The sequence below is a fragment of the Nerophis lumbriciformis genome, linkage group LG30 (assembly GCF_033978685.3).
Source record: "Nerophis lumbriciformis linkage group LG30, RoL_Nlum_v2.1, whole genome shotgun sequence".
NCBI lineage: Eukaryota > Metazoa > Chordata > Actinopteri > Syngnathiformes > Syngnathidae > Nerophis > Nerophis lumbriciformis.
In genome coordinates, this window is record NC_084577.2 from 10252587 (window position 1) to 10269032 (window position 16446).

Sequence of the window (16446 nt, forward strand, 5' to 3'; positions counted from 1 at the left end):
AGGCATATTTGGTAATGTTCGTTGTTAATTTTGGTTGTTGCAGGATTTGATTGTATTAAAAGTGACTATCTATAGAACAGGAACTTTACTTTCTCAGAAATAATGCACTTGTTTGCATTGTTGAACTTAAAAAAAAACAAAAAACATTGTAAACCAGTGTGTTGGAAGTACGACCTTAGAGGCATTTTCTGGTTGCAGCATGTTTTAAAATGGCCATAGGCATATTCTAACAGGGGTCATATTATGATTCTTTTTCTACATTAACAACATTCCATTGTGGTCTACATAACATGTTATAGTGGTTGTATGGTCAAAAATTTGCATAAATTAAGTTTTACTGATCATCTTTAAGCCGCTTTCTGACTGTCTCTTCAGAATGCACTGTTTTGTGGGCGATCTTATTTACTTGCCAAAGCCATCCTCCAGGCCAAGGCCCATTCGACTGTGCCTCCACCCCGTCCGCCATGTTGTACTTTTAAGCGCTTCCATATCGGGTCTGCACCGATATAAGTTAGAACTATAGGCTACTTTTTATTAAAAATTGCAACAGCAGTGCATGTACGAAACAGAGAATGGAGAAAAACAAGGAATTTATTGACTACAACTTTGGACTCCATCTGCATAACATTTGCGAACTCACTCAAAGCTCATTGGGTAAACCTTTGCCATTTATGGAGATATCTGTTGATGTAAATAAGGCAAAATACGTCACTGAAGTGTCAAATTTCAAACGGCTTTCAAAGCAAGATTGTTTTATAAATTACCCCGCTATGCCTAGATGGTTTGATTTGAAGTGTTCAGGACTTATGGGGATCCCAAAACACAAAAACAGGTTTCAACAGGTAAGAAAAGTTGTTTTTGCATAATAGGACCCCTTTAAAATTAAAATCATTCATTAGTAATAGATACATACTTTGATGTTACACACATTTTTAAGTTTGTAAGGATTAATCGATGTAGATTCAACTATATCGATCTGTGCTCGGCAAGTTTGCCTTTCGGAAGATCCAAGAACGTTTTAAAAGGCAATTGATCGATTAAATTCTAAAAAAAGGAAAACATTGGATTTAAAAACGGCAGACATTGTATGAAGTTAGCACTTTTAATGATAAAGATTTTAAACGTTAAGTCTGTTTGCTCGTCTGCGGCATCATCAAATCAAAAATGGCGGATCGCTGCGGTGGCTGAGAAAGGTCAGAACAAATGCAAACGCCACAAGACAATATCATTAATTACAACACAAAGACTTTCAGCTACAGCATGAATGCAAAAGCCACAACAAAGACAAATAACACGACACAACACAATAATATAACACCACTTTCAACTTTAAGCCACAAAAGATGTGACCGACACAATGAAAGTGACAGCGGAGTTAGTTACGCCAATGCACCAACTTCTGGCAGCCAAGGAAAAGTAATTTCATCAGAAACAAATAAATACAAGAGATGGATTAAGGAGTATATGGAACTTAGGAAGCAAGGGGCCAACCTTATCAACAATGATGAGGGGGCATACATGCTTTCGCACACCTGGGACACTGTCCGTTATCAGGGACGCCAGGGCAAAGAACAAATACTGTATGGCCGGGTCGGGGAACTTTATTTAGCAGGTCAATCTATTGTCAATATGTTGCTTACTGGGCTTTTATTGAAAATTCTGAACTACAGTGTCCAATAGCTAGTGTTTATTTCACAGTAACACTGGTTTATATTTTTTACTAAACATTAATTGAATCAATTTCAACTCACTGATCACATCGTTCTAAAAAAACCCCAAAAACATCTCTTCAAGGTAATGACAAATTCTGAATCGAATCGAATTTTTTCTAAAGACAAATCATTACACTCCTACTAATTTGCCTTGTCACTTAAAACAAAAAGATACAATTTTGTTTAGATAATTTAGCATGATACATTATTCTATGTTAATCAAAAACATTTAATTTCACTTTTTATTTGATCATTTTATTTTTGGGAGAATTGCCTGCCGGCAATTTGCAATGTTTTTTCTTCATTTTTAAAACTCTTTAGAGCTGTTCCCACAAAAGCAAAGACGTGAAATGTTTTTCACACTGTTCTATCACTGTACGGAAAACCCCCAAACTGTGGCTTTAAAACCAAAGTATAAACCGTGATCACAATAAGCATAACAATAGCACTTAGAATATAGAAAATGTTCCTTTCTTGAGACTTTTTTTCCATATAAGGCATGCAAACAAAATGCATTTCAAAATGTATTTTCTTTTTTTTTTTATAAATGTGAATATTATACATGTAACACTTTAGACAAAATAAAATAAAAGCTATATGCAGGACAAGATGCACAAGTGAGGTATACAAATGTTACAACCTCTGTTTGCTAGTTATTACTGTGCATCGGCTGGGAACATGTCTGCGCTGCTGACCCGTCTCCGCTCGGGATGGTGTCCTGCTGGCCCCACTATGGACTGGACTCTTACTATTATGTTGGATCCACTATGGACTGGACTCTCACAATATTATGTCAGACCCACTCGATATCCATTGCATTCGGTCTCCCCTAGAGGGGGGGGGGTTACCCACATATGCGGTCCTCTCCAAGGTTTCTCATAGTCATTCACATCGACGTCCCACTGGGATGAGTTTTTCCTTGCCCTTATGTGGGCTTTGTACCGAGGATGTCGTTGTGGCTTGTGCAGCCCTTTGAGACACTTGTGATTTAGGGCTATATAAATAAACATTGATTGATTGATTGATTGATTACTAGTAGTACTTATTAGTATTTATACCGGATGATATCTGCTTGCGTTTAAAATCTCTCAGATGGTGAATTGCAATTCTGAATAGACAAATGCTATATTAAAGTATATTAAAGTGTCCCTACATATGTGTGTGGGCCCTTACTGTCTCACGGTCCAGATGCTTGTTGACGCTGATGATCCCGCTGAGTGGGTCAATGAAAAACTGGTTGTCTCGGTCCCCACTAACAATAGAATAGAGGATTTCCCCATTCAACTGGCTGTCTGTATCCTCTGCTGAAAGCTGCAACACACACACACACGCACACACGCACACACACACACACACACACACACACACGCACACACACACACACACACACACACACACACACACACACACATACACACACACACACACATTTTATACAATTTGTATGTTTATTGTTACCAAGATTTGTATTTCATTAAGGCAAGCAAGCAAGTTTGTTGAAGTTGGTGAACAAAATTGCAAACATTTCAGGAGGGATTTTGGTCAGAGAAACATCTCCAAAACACAATATTTCCACCTTTGACAGTAGGGATGCTGGGCCCATGCGCAGTATTTCTCTGCCTTCAATCCACAAAATGAAGAGAGTTTAGGAGTACTTTCTCAAAAAGACCGGAGTAAGGATAATGTGTCTAATGGGCAAACAGGTATGTGGGGGTCAGAATGCTTACTCATTGACAATAAATTATATACGTTTTTAATTTAAGTTGGACATTTAAATGCTGTATTCAACAATTGAACACAAGGGAATCTATTTATTATGTTAACGAAAGAGTTTCACAGACATTGGACTACAATGGTATGTTGTGCAATTAGATGTGTGTTTTTGTTTTCATTGTTAACACTATTGAGCTAAAAATTAAATTGAGCAACAACAATAAATTCGAAAGACAATGCAAACAGACTCATAGGAGTTAATGTAACCCTACTTATTTTTCATTTTCAGAGTCCAGCATGTCAAGTGTTCAATGACATGATCAATGTAAAGAAGGTGACCACAACAATTGCAGCTGAATCGCCAAGATTGGGCAAGTGAATATTTGAAGAGAGTTGTTCAAAGGTTTTAAGGGCCACTGAAAGAGTTACACATGATGGATCTGGTGGATGGGCTAGTGGCTGGGGTGGGTACTTCCATGAACTGGTATCATTAAGAATGAGCTCGTTGGATGTTTCAAGTTAAAGACAGACTAAATACAAATAAACTTGCAATTTTCCAGTTTCTGCCAAATAAATGACTCAAAGAGATTTACACGTCTGCCTAATTCAGGCAGAATCACAAAAAGGTGATAAAAAAAGAGAAGGCTCATGGCAGTTGAAGAGACTTTTAATTGGTCATTGAATAGTCAAGTATTTTCAAAAGAGAAAATAATATCCAAATGATCATTTGAAGTTACTATTTTGTATAAATGTGTTGGTAAAGATATAATTTGACTGTTTTATAATTCTGCACTCTAATAACATAAATCCATCAAATACAAATTCATGTATAACCTTTACTGAATTACTTTTTCCTGAATTTTTTTTACACGCTGTCTCTCACCCACAACTTATTGTAAAATTCCTGGATTGTTAATTGGGGTAACACGTACAACTCAGCAGGGGATCAAATACTTAACTTCCCCCACTGTAAATGAAACTCCAAATCCAGATAGAACTGTTTCAGGTTTTGGTATAGTACCATACATTTTTATATAAATGTTAATAAAAATGTATATGGTAACCCAGTGGTTTGCCTGTCCACCTTACAGTCAGAAGATCAAAGATTCAAATCTGTTGGAACATATCTGTGTGGAGTTTGCATGTTCTTCCTGGTGTGCATGGGATTCCATAAGAGACTCTAAATTGCCCGTATGTGTGAATGTTTGTTTTCATGTATTGCATGTCCCCCGGTGATTGTCTAGTGCACAGCCTCTCGCCCAAAGTCAGGTGGAAAAGTTCACCAGTGACACCCATAAGGACAAACTGCATAGAGAATAAATGAATGAATGTGCGAATACAGATGGGTTTCTTTAATTTATGTCATAATTGTTTGACTCTCAACACAGGCATCAACTTCAAACAATTTGACAATTTGCAGGTAAAATGATCAAGGCTGAATGGTCCAGAAAGTTCCCAGACTGAGTAAATGACTCACTCGTGCATGCTTGCATAAAGAAAAAAACCTACCTGTACAATCGACTCTCCAATGGAGGCCTCCTCTGATACAACAGCTGTGTAAAGATCACGGCTGAACATGGGACTGTTATCATTAACATCTGTTAGGTTTATGTTAACTGTCGTAATGGCACTCAGTGGAGGTGTACCACCATCTCGAGCCTCTACTGTTAGGAAGTAGTCCTTGCATGTTTCATAGTCAAGAAACTCAGCAACAGTAATGGCACCTGAGAGAGAGGAAGAGAAAAAAAAAGAAAACATTGATGTACGATGAAAAAAAAATTGTCGTGTCTACATAAGCATTTGTCATTGTCACCGAAACCGAAACCAAAATGTAACATTGGTAACACGGACAATGGGGCCATATTCAACTATTTTTTTAACCTATGGCAGTTTGTTGATTTTCTTTTTCTCAATTTGTCCATATAGATATATACACAAGGTGATCTACCTCATAAATAACTATATATATATATATATATATATATATATATATATATATATATATATATATATATATTTATGAGGTAGATCATATATATATTAATGTTGTGTCGTTCGCGAATGATTCGTTCGAAAGAACAAATCTTTTGAGTGAACGTACTGAACGGAATCACTTCATGAACTGATTCGTTCCTTTCTCAGTTCAGTTGAGCTCCGCCGCGACCATGCCGGTATCAGTGGAACTGGCGCATTCTGTGACTCACTGTACCCTCGACGTCGGCTACTCATCATGGGGGCGGGGGGAGGGACTGAGCGAACGATTCGTTCACCGCGGATTAACAACATGAATCACTCAGTGAACGACAGAATCAGGACTCGCGAACCTACTGACACAGAGAACTGACTGTGTCGCGGAGGAGGACGTCACATTGAGGCTCTCGTTCAGTCACTGTGCGCGTCGTTCATTGGGTGCTGAGGGCTTGTGTCGTTCGCGAACTGACATACACCGAGATCTGCCGCTGGGGAAGCTGTTACTGACTGACTCATGTTTCGCCGACCTGCACACAGAACTGCTGCTGCAGAAGTGATTCAGGTTCACGTACTGAACTGTGCTGACTGTGGCGCTGTGTCAGTCACTCACTGCCTGGTGTACTGCATGCACAGAGCTGTGTAGGGACTCGTGTTCACCCTATTTGCTGCTTCTCCCGCAAATGTCTGCACTGTACTGTACTACGCACGCCCCCCCCCCCCCTCCTATTTTTTTTTGGGGGGGGGGATTCGGTGAACACATTTTTTGAAGGACTCAATTTAAGGAACTGATTCTCGTGATTCAGTACAGTCAAAAGAACGATCCCATCACTAATATATATACACACACACACGTGTGTATATATATGCGGGAAAAAAACTTTTTTTGTAAGTTGTATTCTCAAAACTTTGTCCTTAAACATATAGTACAATATCTATCTATCTATATATATATATATATATGTATGTGTGTGTGTGTGTGTGATTATATGTATATATATATATATATACATACAAACACACACACATATATATATATATGTATATAGTGGTAATAAAAGATGCAACCTATGCTTGAAAGAGAAACTGTTTATTATTTACCGTCCAGACCTGTCATCCCTCAACAAGCGCAACGAAATTGTAACAGCATGCCGCCATAGACGGAAACACCTCCTAGGTAACACATGAGCCAATCACCACGCTCCTACACCAGCCTGTACCCACCCACTCTGTGCCCTATATAAACCATGGTATGCGAATGCTCCCATTAAAATCTCCTGATGATTGAGGGTACCCCCCCTCATGAAACAGGCCTGTAGAGATGAAATAGTCTTGTGATTTTTTTTCCCACACATACATATATTGCGCTCTACTACGGTATCGAGCACTATTTTTTGGATAACCTTATTAAGACATATACTCCGCTCCAAATTGACATTTGTTGAGCACTGTACGACGATCAGAAATGGAAAAATTCAACATCAACTACTCCACGAAGAACATTCCCATACCCGCGCAGAATGACTACAAGCTAAGGCTCATAGAAAAGACGGAACACTTCCTAAGAAGGATGCGGTGGAAAGCACATTTTTTCCTCCACCCTGAAACAAAAGGAACGCAAAAGAAAACTTACGGATTCAAATCTACCAAGAACCCACCCACAGTGGAGGAACTAAAGGATTTTGAGAACGACATGCTCAAAATGATACAATCAGTCAAATTCAAGCCAATCCGCAACCCACTCCTCACCAAGCTGAAAAATGACAAGGAGCGCATCAAGAAAGTAAACAACCTCATCATAGCTGCCGATAAAACCACAAACTTCTACAGAATGGACATACCAGAACATCACACCTTACTGGGCAGAAGCATCACCAAATCATACAAAAAAGCGCAACCCAACACCTTACAGAACATCCACCTGGAAAATAAAAGGATCGCGGCTGAACTGGACATTGAGGACAGGGTGGACGCCACAGCCAACAAGGAAGCCTTCATCACATTGAAGGACCACAAACCCAACTTCGCAAATAACCCAACATGCCGACTAATAAACCCAACTAAATCTGAAATAGGAAAAATCAGCAAAATAATCCTGGACAGAGTCAACACAAAAATCAAGGACAAAACACCACTCAACCAATGGAGAAATACAGCAGCAGTAATCAAATGGTTCAACAACATCCAAGACAAACAACAGCACAACTTTATCTCCTTTGATATCGAATAATTTTACCCTTCCATCACGCAAGACCTACTGACTCAAGCACTAGACTTCGCCTCAGACTACGACTCAATCACAGGCAACGAAAGAAACATCATCATCCACGCAAAAAACTCCGTTCTCATCCACAACAGTACACCATGGCAAAAAAAGAACAATTCAACATTTGACGTCACTATGGGAAGTTTTGACGGAGCAGAAACGTGTGAACTCGTTGGGAGTTTCCTCCTCTCCCAGCTCGCTAGCCTCAATCTGAACCTTGGTATTTACCGTGATGACGGACTGGCAGTGTGTCGCGCCTCGCCAAGGAGCAGCGAGAATACCAAGAAGCGCATATGCCAAATTTTCAAAGAGAACGGCCTACGGATCACGATTGAAGCCAACAAGCAAACTGTCAACTTCCTTGACGCCACTTTCAACCTGAGAAATAACAGCTACCAACCATTCACGAAACCCAACACAACACTCCAATACGTGCACCATGACAGCAACCACCCACCCACCACCACGAAAAGAATACCTACCGGAATCAATAAAAAGCTATCGATGCTGTCATCTAGCAAAGCTGAATTTGACCAAGCAACCCCCCCGTACCAAAAAGCCCTTGATGAAAGCGGATACAATTTCACCCTCACCTATGAACCCACGCCAGGAAACCAACCAAAAAAGAACAGAAAACGAAACGACATCATCTGGTACAACCCCCCATACAGCAAAAACGTCTCAACTAACATTGGACACAAATTCCTCAATCTGATTGACAAACACTTTCCCAAAGACAACAGCCTAAGAAAAGTATTCAACAAGAACAACATTAAATTGAGCTACAGCTGCATGAACAATATACGACAAATCATCTCAAACCACAACAAAACAATTGCAAATGAGCCGTCGGCCCCCAGACAGAGCGACTCCAAAACCAACAAAGGCTGTAACTGTTGAAAGAAACCTGATTGCCCTCTCAACGGGGGGTGCTTACAAACATCAGTTGTCTACCAATCTAAGGTAATACGCAAGGACATTAACACATCCGACACATATGTAGGATTAACCGAAGGAGAATTCAAAACCAGATGGAACAATCACAAGGCTTCTTTCAGGAACAAAAACCTGCGAAATACCACAGAACTCAGCAAACACATTTGGGACCTCAAAGACAATAATGTTGAATATTCAATAACATGGCAAATTCTTGCATCCAGCACACCTTACAATAGTGGTAATAAAAGATGCAACCTATGCTTGAAAGAGAAACTGTTTATTATTTACCGTCCAGACCTGTCATCCCTCAACAAGCGCAGCGAAATTGTAACAGCATGCCGCCATAGACGGAAACACCTCCTAGGTAACACATGAGCCAATCACCACGCCCCTACGCCAGCCTGTACCCACCCACTCTGTGCCCTATATAAACCATGGTATGCGAATGCTCCCATTAAAATCTCCTGATGATTGAGGGTACCCCCCCCCTCATGAAACAGGCCTGTAGAGATGAAATAGTCTTGTGATTTTTTTTCCCACACATACATATATATATATATATACATATATATATATATATATATAGATAGATAGATAGATAGATAGATACATACATACATATACATATATATAGATAGATAGATATTGTACTATATGTTTAAGGACAAAGTTTTGAGAATACAACTTACAAAAAAAGTTTTTTCCCCCCATATATATACATAAATGTGTGTGTGTATATATATATATATATATGTATATATATATATATATATATACTCCTCTCTGAGCTGCCACCTTAGCGTGGTAGAGGAGTTTGCGTGTCCCAATGATCCTAGGAGCTACGTTGTCCGGGGGCTTCTATGCCCCCTGGTAGGGTCTCCCAAGGCAAACTGGTCCTAGGTGAGGGATCAGACAAAGAGCAGCTCGAAGATCTCTATGAAGAACACTATCAAGGAACCCAGATTTCCCTCGCCCGGAGGCGGGTCACCAAGGCCCCCCTCTGGAGCCAGGCCCGGAGGTGGGGCACGATGGCAAGCGCCTGGTGGCCGGGCCTGTCCCCATGGGGCCCGGCCGGGCACAGCCCGAAGAGGCAAGGTGGGTCCCCATTCCCTTGGGCTCACCACCCATAGCAGGGGCCATAGAGGTCGGGTGCAGTGTGAGCTGGGCGGCAGCCGAAGGCAGGGCGCTTGGCGGTCCGATCCTCGGTTACATAAGCTAGCTCTTGGAACGTCACCTGGCTGGGGGGGAAGGAGCCTGAGCTAGTGCGTGAGGTGGAGAAGTTCCGGCTAGATATAGTCGGACTCACTTCGACGCACAGCAAGGGCTCTGGAACCAGTTCTCTTGAGAGGGGCTGGACTCTCTTCCACTCTGGCGTTGCCAGCAGTGAGAGGCGACGGGCTGGGGTGGCAATTCTTGTTACCCCCCGGCTCAAAGCTTGCACGTCGGAGTTCAACCCGGTGGACGAGAGGGTAGCCTCCCTCCGCCTCATGGATGGGTGGATGGATATATATATATATATATATATATATATATATATATATATATATATATATATATATAAAATATATATATATATGGGAAACATTTTTTTATTTTGTAAGTTGTATTCTCAAAACTTGGTCCTTAAAGGGGAACATTATTACAATTTCAGAAGGGTTAAAACCATTAAAAATCAGTTCCCAGTGGCTTATTTTATTTTTCGAAGTTTTTTTCAAAATTTTACCCATCACGCAATATGCCTAAAAAAAGCTTCAAAGTGCCTGATTTTAACCATCGTTATATACACCCGTCCATTTTCCTGTGACGTCACACAGTGATGCCAATACAAACAAACATGGCGGAAAGAACAGCAAGGTATAGCGACATTAGCTCGGATTCAGACTCGGATTTCAGCGGCTTAAGCGATTCAACAGATTACGCATGTATTGAAACGGATGGTTGTAGTGTGGAGGCAGGTAGCGAAAACGAAATTGAAGAAGAAACTAAAGCTATTGAACCATATCGGTTTGAACCGTATGCAAGCGAAACCGACGAAAACGACACGACAGCCAGCGACACGGGAGAAAGCGAGGACGAATTCGGCGATCGCCTTCTAACCAACGATTGGTATGTTTGTTTGGGATTAAAGGAAACTAACAATTATGAACTAGGTTTACAGCGTATGAAATACATTTGGCAACAACATGCACTTTGAGAGTGCAGACAGCCCATTTCAGGCGCGCTAAGAACATATATTTTTCCACGATTTTAGCACTCAGGTTAACCATACCTAAATAGACACAAAATACCGCATTACACAAGACTACCCGAATGTACTCGAATGATTGAAAAAAAATTAATGTTTTTAAGCTAAATTATTGGTAAACACAGTTTATGTATAATAATTTACGTAAAACCGCGAGTAATGAATCAAGTTTTCATCAATTAATATATTCATCCGCTCTCTTTTCCTGAAAGCTGATCTGTCCAGTTTTGGAGTTGATGTCAGCATCTGCTTTGAGTGTCGCAGGATATCCACACATTCTTGCCATCTCTGTCGTAGCATAGCTTTCGTCGGTAAAGTGTGCGGAACAAACGACTGACAATTTCGTCGGCTTTCCCCACAGCCTCGTATTTTGAACAAATTTCGTCCAATTTCTTGCCACTTTCGCATCTTTGGGCCACTGGTGCAACTTGAATCCGTCCCTGTTCATGTTGTTACTACCTCCGACAACACACCGACGAAAGTGAGAAAATGGCGGATTGCTTCCCGATGTGACGTCACGTTGTGACGTCATCGCTCCGAGAGCGAATAATAGAAAGGCGTTTAATTCGCCAAAATTCACCCATTTAGAGTTCGGAAATCGGTTAAAAAAATATATGGTCTTTTTTCTGCAACATCAAGTTATATATTGACGCTTACATAGGTCTGGTGATAATGTTCCCCTTTAAACACATCGTACAATATCTGAAGTACACATTTCTGTAAGGACAGTCAACTTGTATTTTCAGAATATTTGGGAATGTTTTTTTCTCTCCCCAAATTTGTCACTAGCAAATCATAGCCTTCAAATATGAATATAACATGTTATATGATATGTTACCCTGTTAATATCATGCTTACTTAACATGTGTAAAGATTATTTTTTTAAATAATTATTAAAGTTTTTCACAATAAAATCCATAAAAATTATTATTTTAACACATTTTCTTACTTCAATATATACAATTCTTTAAAATCGAAATGCAATATTTCTTGATAAAATGCATAACATTGATCAGATTGATTTCAGAGTTAATAATTTATGAAATTCAACACAGATTTAACCAATCAGTACCACAATGTTTTTGTTGATAACTCAAGTCAACTCTTCTTTCTAATGTATATATTCTTTGTAACACAGAGCGTTTCGGTAGTGACTGCACATGTTTCGGTAGTGACCACTACTTTGTTTGCAAGGTTGTATCATATTCCCTCAACCGCATTGCTTAATATTAACTTATAACATTCTTGATTTTGGAAATATTGCAAACACTTATGTTTTGCAGTCAATAAAATAATTTATTTTTGGAGAAAACTGTTAATATCAGTTGAAAATAAGTACCCGCGTGGGTTCAGTATTAAGCGGCAGCACGGTGGTGCAGTGGTTAGCGCTCGTGCCTCATAGAGAGAAGGTCCTAGGTTATATTCCTGAGCTCGGGATCTTTCTGTGTGGAGTTAGCATGTTTTTCCCACGACTGTGTGGGTACGCCGGCTTCCTCCCACCTCCAAAAACATACAACTGGGGATAGGATCCTCCCACCTCCAAAGACATGCACCTGGGGATAGGTTGATTAGCAACACTTAATTGACCCTAGTGTGTGAATGTGAGTGTGAAAGATGTCTATTTGTGTTGGCCCTGCGATGAGGTGGCGACTTGTCCAGAGTGTAGCCCACCTTCCACCCGAATGCAGCTTGGATAGGCTCCAGCCCCCCCGTGACCCCAAGATGGATAAGCAGTACAAAGTGGATGTATTCAGTATTCAGAGAAGAAGAAACACTTCATATTACTGTCAGGTTTCTGAAAACTAATGTGCATTACTTTAGCTCTGTTTACACTGGACATCAAATCAGATTGGATCATTTGTGCCAGTCAAAACGCTCCAAAATGCTTTAAATCTGATATTTTCACTTCATGTTGGGCCACATCAGGAGGTAGTCTGAATCTATTTGGAATCTGATCTTTTCAAATGTCACTGCAGTTTAAATAGCAATGCGACTTCTATGCGACTTTTATATAATCTATGGTCGAGCTACATCATTCATGTGTGCTGCACGATCACTTTTTTTCTTAAAATTATTTTCTTCTTTCTCCTTCAGTTATTTTCCATCATCTGACTACTTCCTCTACACAACAGCCACGGCACAAACTCATTAACACGCTGATCTGTGGTGACCATTTTTCTCCTGTAGTAGTGACTTAATTTTGCATTTAAAGCAGGGGTGTCAAACTCAAATACAGAGTGGGACAAAATTTAAAACTGAACAAAGCCAAGGTTGAACAAATTAACCTTTTAATAGGGACCCAAACAAGTTTTGCATTGAATATTGAACAAGCAAGGCTTATATAACTTTATAGTGACATGCAAAATCGAGTTTCAAATAATAATAATAATAATAATTCAAAAATATCAATGGCGGGGGTGGTAGCGGGGGGTGTATATTGTAGCGTCCCGGAAGAGTTAGTGCTGCAAGGGGTTCTGGGTATTTGTTCTGTTGTGTTTATGTTGTGTTACGGTGCGAATGTTCTCCCGAAATGTGTTTGTCATTCTTGTTTGGTGTGGTTTCACAGTGTGGCGCATATTTTTAACAGTGTTAAAGTTGTTTATGCGGCCACCCTCAGTGTGACCTGTATGGCTGTTGATCAAGTGTGGCTTGCATTTACTTATGTGTGTGTAGAAGACGCATATATCATGTGACAGGGGCCGGGGCCGGCACGCTGTTTGTATGGAGGAAAAGCAGACGTGACGACAGGTTGTAGAGGACGCTAAAGGCAGTGCCTTTAAGGCACGCCCCCAATATTGTTGTCCGGGTGGAAATCGGGAGAAATTCGGGAGAATGGTTGCCCCGGGAGACTTTTGAGAGGGGCACTGAAAATCGGGAGGGTTGGCAAGTATGAGTATTAGCGGTGAATGCGGTGTTACAGCGGCACTGCCGCTATATAATACCGGCGGGCCAGCTCTAATGTTAATTTGATATTGCCTCAAAGGCCAAATGAAATTACACGGCGGGCCAAATTTGGCCCGCGGGCCAGAGTTTGACACACATGATTTAAAGAATCCAATCACCTGCCTTTGTTTTCACTTTATGGAACTGCACATTTGATATCGAGGCCACATTGGGGCCACATTTGGGCCTGTACGCATTTATACTGGAGTCTGATAAAGATCACGTTAATTATAATTTGAACAGTGAGCTGTAAAAAGTCAAGATTTCGAAAAAATCAGTTTTGGTCCACTGCGGTGAAAACATAGTCTTTGACCTCCAGGTCTAGGGTTGCCTTCCTTTGCTCCCTGGCCCAAAAAATCATTGATGACTTCAAACGTTGCTTTTCCCTATCTTTACTTACTGTATGTATTTCTTACTCCATCTTCAAATATTCGTGGTGTTAACTGGGTCAGCCTTCACTCTTTCTATGTATTCTCTCAACCTTTCTTTTTCACTTTTTTATTTGGTTTTGGCATGTTGGTGTGTTGATTCTTTCTCCCTAAACTCTGGGTTTAAAAACTCATAATAGAAAGTAAGTAAAGGTGCATGTTTGAATACTTAAGTGTTTTATTAAAACCTTTTTTTGGTTAATGGACAGCAGTTTGCTTTAATTCAGTATAATTCCCCATATATATATATATATATATATATATATATATATATATATATATATATATATATATATATATATCATTATTTATTAATCATGTATATTCATTTATTTATGGAAGGTAAATTTTTTGTTAACATTTTAAAGGTGTTTAATAATAATACAAGCCTGTTTGACACATATAGATTATTTTCATTCATGAAGACAAGAATATAAGTTGGTGTATTACCTGATTCTGATGACTTGCATTGATTGGAATCAGACATAATTAACAGTAAATGGTAAATGGGTTATTCTCGTCAAGTGACGAAAGTGACGTCATAGTAAAGATTGATGATCGCTAGTTTTTAGATCTATTTTTGTAATGCCTGGCTGGCGATCGACTGACACACCCTCCACAATCGACCGGTAGCTCGCAATCGACCGACTGGCACCCCTGTTACAGACCATCTGGGGTAATTTCAATTACAACTTTTGGGTTACATGCGCACATTTTTTTTTCCTGTGGTTGACAATTAAAAAATTACAAATGTTTTTGGGGACATTTTGTTATTTACTGTGGTAGCAGCCAAGTTAATACTGCATTGCTTTAACTGCCAAGTTAAGTGGGTTCCACTTTGAAGGAGAAATGAGACAATAATGAGCTACATTTAAGAGCAAGTGATGACTGTGCGTGTGTTATTTTAAGATTACCATACATACTCACCAGTATGAGGGTGGATAATGAACTTTCCATGCTCATTTCCAGACCGAATGCTGTAATTTATCTCTGCATTGGTCCCAATGTCCTTGCTAGCTGCGTACACAGTGAGAATCTTGGTGCCCATTCCCACATCCTCTGGGATAGTCACCAGCCAATCCCGACGCTCAAACACTGGTGGGTTGTCATTTATGTCCAGCACAGTGATTGTAACATTGACCACTGATGAGAGGGGCATAGGTAACCCCTGATCAGATGCACGGACTGTTATCTGATAAGATGGCTGAATCTCACGGTCGAGGATACGTTCAAGGATGATGATGCCTGATGTTTTATCAATGGAGAAGGACCCTTCGGCAGAGTCTGCTAAGGAGTACACAACAGCACGTCCTGGACCAGCTGCACAAACACAGTAAGTATTTAGTTATTTTTCAATTTGACATGCCAAACAAACATATAGGACAAGATAATTATTTAATAAGTCTACATCATTAATACATTAGCTTAAACTGAACAGATAAAAAGAAGAGTGGCATGCATGGACGAAGACATACAGTGGTAACTAGGTTATGCCCCACTTTTTGTAGGATTTGGTTTTCGACAAAATTGTTCGCCAAAACTTTACCCCAGATTTTTTGTACAGTTTCATTTATAGTAAAGTACCACCTAACATTGACCGCAACAAACTACTCGGTTTTCCCGCGTACCATGGTAGGGAATCGAGTACTCGTACAAAGAATCCCATGTGTTGGTGACTTAAAGGCTGATTTCAAATAACAAGCGCTAAATACTGTGTGCAAAGAAAAAAAAAATGAACATACTATTAGTGGGCATGTTGCCTGTGATCTACTAAAACATCCGTAATTGATAACAAGTGCTTTTATTACATGTTGTCACCATGGAAGAGGTCATTTATCCTGACATCCTTGGCATTATGCTCAAACCTCTGGTGTTTTGCTATGTTGTGGAACATGCAGAAGGCACTATGATCTGTCACTATTCTCTGGCAATTAGAAACACGCATCCATTGTGATTTAGACAGTAAAACAACATTTTTTGCACCACTTTTTAGAAATTAGTTTTAGTGTCAGCCCCTTAAGTCATCAAGCAGCTGTAATGATGATGCTGGTAGACAATGGGCCTCATCAAGGTTTGCGTGTAATAAAACATGTGAAAACTTGATAGCACACACAAAGCTGATCTACTAAACTTGTGAGCAGAGGATTGCATCTTTTAGGTAAGCAGAATAAGGAGCACAATCCATTTAGCGTCTGTCTTCATGAAAATGAAGAGTATATGCTGATCATCAGA

General features: G+C 39.9%; 1 protein-coding gene across 6 annotated transcripts in view; it reads right to left on the minus strand.

The window, feature by feature from the left end:
• fat3a (FAT atypical cadherin 3a) overlaps positions 1-16446 on the minus strand; it is a 311463-nt gene that overhangs the window by 73249 nt on the left and 221768 nt on the right. For all 6 annotated transcript variants that reach the window (XM_061925528.1, XM_061925526.1, XM_061925527.1 and 3 more), the window contains 3 exons: positions 15142-15534; positions 4935-5149; positions 2886-3023 (listed from right to left, as the gene is read on the minus strand). In XM_061925528.1, the coding sequence (XP_061781512.1) occupies positions 2886-3023; positions 4935-5149; positions 15142-15534 (746 nt within the window). The remainder of the gene's footprint in view (positions 1-2885; positions 3024-4934; positions 5150-15141; positions 15535-16446) is intronic.